This window comes from Pteropus alecto, unplaced genomic scaffold (assembly GCF_000325575.1).
Source record: "Pteropus alecto unplaced genomic scaffold, ASM32557v1 scaffold202, whole genome shotgun sequence".
NCBI classification, from domain to species: domain Eukaryota; kingdom Metazoa; phylum Chordata; class Mammalia; order Chiroptera; family Pteropodidae; genus Pteropus; species Pteropus alecto.
In genome coordinates, this window is record NW_006432451.1 from 4,378,635 (window position 1) to 4,385,689 (window position 7,055).

The 7,055-nt window shown below is 54.4% G+C and overlaps 2 protein-coding genes across 2 annotated transcripts in view; both read right to left on the reverse strand.

Annotated features, from left to right (window-relative positions):
• Positions 1–672: 672 nt before the first annotated feature.
• On the reverse strand, positions 673–5,303 carry RING1 (ring finger protein 1). Its single transcript, XM_006907387.3, has 7 exons — positions 4,492–5,303; positions 4,250–4,375; positions 3,326–3,486; positions 3,009–3,224; positions 1,902–2,291; positions 1,451–1,724; positions 673–1,197 (listed from the first exon to the last, which is right to left on the reverse strand). The coding sequence occupies exons 2-7, from the start codon at positions 4,325–4,327 to the stop codon at positions 1,096–1,098; spliced, it is 1,221 nt and encodes a 406-aa protein (XP_006907449.1). The 5' UTR covers positions 4,328–4,375; positions 4,492–5,303; the 3' UTR covers positions 673–1,095.
• Positions 5,304–6,325: 1,022 nt separating this feature from the next.
• HSD17B8 (hydroxysteroid 17-beta dehydrogenase 8) overlaps positions 6,326–7,055 on the reverse strand; it is a 2,556-nt gene continuing 1,826 nt past the window's right edge. Inside the window, exons 7-9 of the mRNA XM_006907393.3 lie at positions 6,960–7,002; positions 6,699–6,773; positions 6,326–6,513 (exon numbers count right to left, since the gene is read on the reverse strand). Of these exons, the coding sequence (XP_006907455.1) occupies positions 6,497–6,513; positions 6,699–6,773; positions 6,960–7,002 (135 nt within the window). The 3' untranslated portion in view covers positions 6,326–6,496. The remainder of the gene's footprint in view (positions 6,514–6,698; positions 6,774–6,959; positions 7,003–7,055) is intronic.

A 7,055-nucleotide genomic window follows, 5' to 3' on the forward strand; every position in this document is an offset into this window, starting at 1 on the left:
GGGCAACAGAAACAGGAAGTGAGGGGCAGAGAGGCTGAAGCGGGGAGTGTCTCTCCCGGACAGGCAATTCCTCCCGCTAGGTTGCTGCACTGGCCGAGACATGGCGTGCAGCCACATGCCCTTGTTCTCGGGCCCCATCTGTCTGTGGAACTCAAGGCCCTGGGGAGCAATGGCTTCACTTCACGCTCCCACCACTCTGCTTCCCTCTGCTGCCTGGACAGCCACAATTCCCTAAGCAGCCCTTCTCCAATCTGCAACTGGAATGGGGAGTGGGAGGGAAGCGACTGGAGCTCTCCTGGGAACTGTAGTCTGTGGGAGGCGCCCGAGTAGCCCGGATATTGAGCAGACAGGTTCTCGCAGCCCTCCCCACCTCCCTCCTTTTCTTCCCAGCTATAGAAATCAGCTTCCCTTAGTGACGAGGAATTATTCCCCTTGCAATCACAGCTCTGTCCACCTTTTCCCTTTGGTATGGAAACCCTGCATTTCAGCCTGAGTGACTCAGAATTTAGGGGGCAAGTTTGGGATCTGACTTCACATACCCTTGGGCTCTTAATTTTGTTTCTTCCAGCTTTACAGAGTGTTCCTCCCTGTTTTTGTACTCATCTGCTGCTTGGGAGGTTTCAAAAAAAAAAAGGGGGGGGGAATTACACACACCTTTAATAACTTTTGACATTTCCTCCCCATTTCCAAGGCTGGTTCTATGATTTCTAGGCTTTCTTCTCAATCTTTTTTTTTTTTTACTTCTAGTACACCCCTGATAAAGACACAAACTACAGGTTTCAAAGAAGAAAAAAAGCAAATTTGTTGTTGGTATGAGAGCATGAAAGGAGGTTTCTTCACGTTATCCAACATCTTGTGTAGATGGGAGGTTACGGGCAATAGAAAAGGCAGTAGATGGGGGCGTATGTCTCACTCTGTACAATATAGAAGAATCTGATATAGATACTTTGTATAAAAGACACATGTCCTCATTTGTGTCCTCTTGCTGGCTGACTGGGTTGTGGGGCACTGGGGGACAAAGAAGCTGGCTGGGGTGGTGGTCCAGAACACAGGGGAACTCCATGGTCCCCATCCTCTGGCTGTCCCCTTGTGGGGTCACTTTGGGTCCTTGGTGGGGGCATAGCAGAGCTCCAATGGCCGGGACACCTTCCAGAACTTCTCATTCACCAGCTCCAGGGTCAGCGAGCCATTCAGTGTCTACAGAGGAGATGAGAGAGAGAGGTAGGGGAAGAGAAAATAAAGTTGGAGAGGATGAAAGGAAATGAATGAAAGATGACCAAGGGAAAAAAGAAAAATAATAAAGAGATGAGGCAAAGCAGGGGCACATGAGTGACAGAGAAGGGAGGAGATACAGAGGAAGAAGAGAATAGGTCAGTTAGAAGTCATGATCATGGTTGTATGCGGCCCCAGGCCACCCTCCTGCCCCATACCACTGTCCTCAAAGGCTCACCGTGAAAGCTCCGCCCCCGGGAGCGATGTAGATGGTGTATTGCTTTTCACTGACACCCTCCAGACTGGGCAAGGCAGGCTCTTCAGGGCTGTCACCTCCTCCGGCACCCGCGCCCTCCCCACCACCCCCATCAGGTCCCCCAGCATCAGAGGCGCCCCCTCCAGGCCCTCCTGGCTCCCCTGCCTCTTGCTGCTGCCTCCGCTCCAGGGCAATGCGCAGGGCCAAATACTTGGAGAGATGGTCCACTGTGGCATTCCCAGTTGTCTTCACATATCTGGAGTGGGAAAGACGGCATGTTTAGGGCACAGGAAGCCTCAAATGGAGAAGTTGGGGATTTTCTAAAAGGGCCCATGGTTTAAAGTTTCTTCCTTAGGTTGGGTGAAGCCCCTTTCTATGGAAGTCTAGGTGATCTTTGGTTTCTCAGTGGTTTGGGGAGACACAGGGCTCTCACCTAGTCTGGCAGTATTCTCCCTTCTCCACGAGCAGTGGGTGGGGCCGGAACACAAGCTCAATCTCTCCACCTGGCTCTGGGGGACTAGGGGCCCCAGGAGGGCTTGGAGGACCCAGAGTACCCCCTCCCAGGGTCCCTCCCCGGTCACCAGAGTCTTCAGAACCAGCACCCCCGCCCACCCCACCAGTGCCTCCTCCCCCCGTCCCTACACTGCTCCCCCCTGCCCCTGCTCCACGGGGTCGCTTGGGAGCAGGGCCTGGGGCAGAGTCAGGGGCGGAGTCTGAGCTCACATCCTCTCCATCCCCTTCTCCCTCCCCTGGTTCTCCTTCCCCCCCACTCATCGTGGTGGTCTGATCTGACCCAGGCATCGGCCGCCTCACACGCTGGGCCCTGTAGAAGCAAGTAGTTGAGGTTAGAAAGCATCGAGAATAAGAATAAAAATATTTTAAACTTCAGAGATTTAAGATATCAGGGAAATCGTAATAACGACACCTAATATTTATTAAGCACTAACTGCATGCCAAGTAAACTGCTAAGTGTTTTGCACTGATTGCCTCTCCTATAATACAAGTCTTAAGAGGCAGGTAGTTATATCATCTGTATTTTATGGCTGAGAAAAACTGAAACTTAAAGAGATTAAATAATTTGTTTGAGATCATAGTCCCTCACCTCTTAAAGTGTGGTCCAAGAACCAGGAGCATAGCTTGTAGAAATGCAGAATCTCAGGCCCAACTCCAGACCTACTGAATCAGAATTTGCATTTCTAACAAGACCTTCAGGTAACTTGGATACACATTAAAGACTGAGCAGTGCTGGCCTAATTGATTTAATTTCTGGCAGTGTGAATCTGAAACTTATACTCGAAATCACTCTATTCTAACTTTGAGAAAGTTAGAATGTGAGCTATTTTCCTAAGAATAACAGTGCCAGTTGCTAACTAAGAAGATGCAATTTACATCCATGATTTCCAGGCATGACAATGAGACTGTAGTCCGCTCTTAGGGTGCTAAGGCTTAGAAGCTGGCAGGGAGCAAAGACAGCACAAGGAGTCTGACCCACAGATCTGTCCCACCAGCCCTGCTGCTGCCTCTCTCTTGACCCCCGAACCTGTGCATGGCCTGCATGCGCAGCCCTTCCTCAATGCTGGAGCTCAGTGCCTGCTGGTTGTGCAGGCGGCTGAGGCGGATGAGAACCCGGTCTTGGTGAGCCTCATATTCCTCCCGGCTAGGATAGATCTTCGAGATCAGGGCATCAAAATTAGGGTCTGGTCGCAAAGATCGCTTTGATACCAGCTTCTTGCGGCAGGTAGGGCACTCCTTGTTCCTGGGGTGGGAGAAAGGAGGCCCTGAGCAGTCAGTTGCCCAAGCAGTAGAGGCCTCAACACTGTACCCTATATCCTATTGTAAATGTGTCCCTCCTGTTACCCGCTCCGCAGGGCTGTGACAATGCAGTCGGAGCAGAATCGGTGGAGGCACTCCTTGGTGGTCATCGTATTCTTCAGCATGTCCAAGCAGATGGGGCACATGAGTTCTGAATGCAGCGACCGAGGGGAAACTGCAATCTCTGTGCCATCCATGATGGCTTCCTGGAGGAAATCAATGAGTAGAAAGGTGGTGGTGGTTTGGGGGAAAATGAATTTTAGAAACAAGTGGTCCATGAAATGGGCGTTTTGAGAAATACAGTGAGATGACAGAATCTGGGTACCCCATGTTTGCTACTTGAAGAGGATGGGAATTCTGAGAGAAGGGGGGCTACTGACTTGGACAGAATGGGTAACAAAAATAATTACTGTCCCTTAATTAAGAGCAGCTTTGCAATAGGATCTGAGGTTGGAGCGACACCTGGGGTGGGAGTGACACAGATTTGTGGTTTGGGGAAGACTTATTCAACAGAAGTGTATATAGTCTTCTTACTACCTATATTAGAATACCGTAGGGTGCCTGTTAAAACTGGATTTGGGGGTCCTATCCCACTACTGTATTAGAATGTTGGGGGAGAGGAAGGCCAGAAAGTTTCATTTTCAATAAACTTCCAAGGTGAGTCCTTTATGGGCACCTATTTATGACACTGTATTGAGGAACAAGGAAGGCAATTTCTGTGTTTACTGTCTTTCAAAAGAAAATAGTAATATTTGCTTTATATCTCTGGCTGTTTTGAGGATTAAATGAAATAAATGTGAAAGCGCTTTGAAAAGACTAAGATGATTCAAAAGCAGGGCAAAGGGAGTCTGTGAAATCGAGCAGCGTCGGTAGAATGGGGCAAAAAATGGCCAAGAGGCTGTGAGAGGGGGTGTTTGGATTGAGGGACTTGGGAAGAGGGAATAAGTTGTGAAGGAAGGATCCTGTTACCTGTGGGGTCCGGTGGAGCTCATAGAGACTCAGTTCCCACGTTTTGCTGGCATTCTGGGCATTCGCCGGCGTCGTCATGGTGACCGGGCACAGACCCCAGCCAGGGCTCCAATGCGGAGAAGTGGGCTGGGGAAAGGGGGAAGGGGGAAAGGGAGGGAACGGGTTAGGGGGGCCGCCGTCGCGCAGACCCCGCCCCTCCGGAGCCTCCCCTCCTCCGCCCCAGCGCCGGCGCGACCCCTCACCCGGCTCCCGCCGTCTGCGCTGCACCGCCGCAGCGCCGCACGCTGGGCCCGGGCTCCCGGGCCGAGTTCGCTCGATCTGCAGTCGCTGCTCAGACAGCAGCTCCCGCCGCGGCTGCCGCCATGGCCCCGGCGCTGGGGCCCTACGTCACTTCCGCCTGCCCCTTCACTCCTCTCCTCCCCCGCCAGGGGAGACGTCACCTGCCACTCGCGGCGCGGGTGGGACGCGACGTGGACGGCCAGGTTCCCCCGCCCTCCGGACGCGCCCGCTCCTCGCCAGGAGCCGGCTTCCCTGGAGTCTCGCGCCACGTGGGGACCGTGGGCTCCGCCCCCCTCCCAGCACCGTCGCGCAGCCAACGTTAGCCAGTTCCCTTCCCGTGGCCCCCACCCGGGGCCTCCGCTCCGGGGGGCGGGGCCTGGGATTGCTCGGACCCCGGGAAGGGTCGGGGATATTGCAAAAGGGCCACCTCCCCCACTCCGCGTCTCCTAGCGGCTCTGGGGAACGACTCCCCATCCCCACACAGAACTTCTCCGTAAGCCCAGCCCGGGATTCCGGAGAAAAAAGCTGCCAAGGATCCCTTGCCGCTTCAGTCCTACAGTCCTGTGAACTCAACTAAGTCCCGAAGTGACCGGGATTCCCCTTACCACCCTGGGGACTTCCTCCACCCTGCGTTTTGGCTCTCCCTAGACCCTCCGACCCGCTCTCCCCTCGAGGTTTGGGGGCGGCGGCTCGGGACGTCCAGACTCAACTCTCGGCCGGAGCCAGAGACTCGAGAATTGCGTTTGGACAATCAAGAGCCGCGGCCCGGGGCGGGGGAGGGAGGAGCACGGGAGGAACGGGGGAATGGAGACACCACGCGGAAGCAGGGACACACACACAAGATGGGGCCGCTATCGGGGAGGGGGTGTGTGTGTGTGCGCGCGCGCGCGCGTGTGTGGGGGGAGGATGGGGGTAACAAGAGGCCAAATGTCTAGTGGGAAGCAGGCAGAGGCCTCCTCCAGGACTTTCCAGTAAAGGAAGGGGATGGGGAGGAAAGAAGAAAAAGGTGCAGATGCAGAGCGATTCCCATTGAGGGCAGAGGATGAGAGGGATTGGGGGTGGGGGGGGCGGTAGATCGTGATGGGCGTCCTGTCTCATCTAGCCTGAGCTGGGGCTCCCGGACTTGGGTTGCAGCTGCCAGGGGGTGGCCTGTTTCTGGGATAAGGCAGCAGTGGATCCCCTCGCCCCCTCCCTCCAATTCCCCCCTACTTCCCTGTCTTCTCCTTCAGTCCGTGGCCAGTCCTTATGTGGGCTCCAGAGTCGATTAGCACAGACCCCCTCCCCTTTCTCCTCCTCCTACCAGCCCCCTCCTTGTTACTCTCCAGCCCCTTTCATCGGCTGGTCCATTCCCCTAATCCTGGCCCCCTCCCCTAATCCCCCCCATCCGACCCCAGGCCGGCTGCAGCTATTGTAAGGTGGAGAGAAAGGGGAGGGGGGACTCAGAGAAAGGAGAGGGGTGGGGGAGGGCCACCTGTTCCAAGACCCCCTCCCAAGGCCAGACTTGACACTGGGATGAAGCTATGAACAAATCACCCTTGGGGACCATAACGACCCAGGTTATTGGGGGGAGGTGACTGGGGCTGCAAGACTAGTGGAAGGGGATGGGGCAGAGGCCCCTCTCTCCAAAAAGACCCAGAGTGTCACGCATGCAGTGACACACACTCTCTCCTCTCACACCCGGCGGCGGAGGTTGCCCTGGGAGACAAGGCAGTGAAAGGGAACAATCCTTCGGAAAGGGAAAGGAGGGGGAGGTGGGGAAGGGTCTGAGGGCCTGGACGCAAGAACTGGAGGTGGCAGGAAAGAGGATTTGGACTTTATTAGGGTCACAAGCACCCCAGCCTCCCATATTCAGCATTCCTGAGCCAAACACTGCCACCCCTTTTGTAGCCTGGGAACTCAGAGTCCTCATCAGCAGGAGGCCAGGAAGAGTGGTGGGGGAGTGAGCAGAGTCCAGGGTCCTTGAGGCAGTTACAAGAAAAGACCTCCTAGGAGGGGCAGAAACATTTGGACAGATGTATAGGTGGAGACAAATGGGCTGGGGGGTACCTGCCCTCTTCTGTCCCTGGCCTTTGGGAACTTCTGCCCTTCCCTCAGTGGCTCCAGACTCCCTCCGTTTTCTCATATCATCTGAGTTCCACTTCTCTGCCCTCTCCCCACGATGGCCTCATACCAGTGACTTCTACTGAGGCCCCTGTGATGTATCCACTGTCATCAGATGCCAAGAATGCAACCACATCTGCCACATCTATGGGAATAATGAGGAGAGAGCAGAATGCTATTCACTCCCATAGATCCAAAGGAATCATCATCTCTGAGAAACACCCCCTCCCCCCAGAACACACATCAACCACCAATTCTGGTGAGACTCTCTCAGATACCACAAACTTTGGGATCTGTTCATTCAGGGCCCTCTTCCCCACACAATGCTCACCCTCAGGGTCCCCGAAACGTCCCATCGGAATTGCTCTAAACACCTGTAAGGAAATACTCATATATAGCTTAAAGTTCCTTTTATGGATTTTTTTTT

Excerpts from the sequence above, each read along its gene's own strand:
- RING1 (XM_006907387.3), bottom strand. The coding sequence starts at position 4,327 with ATGACGACGCCGGCGAATGCCCAGAATGCCAGCAAAACGTGGGAACTG. Across the intron at positions 3,225-3,325 it reads GTCACAGCCCTGCGGAGCGG|GAACAAGGAGTGCCCTACCT; the intron begins GTAACAGGAGGG and ends CTCCCACCCCAG. Across the intron at positions 1,198-1,450 it reads CCGGGGGCGGAGCTTTCACG|ACACTGAATGGCTCGCTGAC; the intron begins GTGAGCCTTTGA and ends TCTCCTCTGTAG.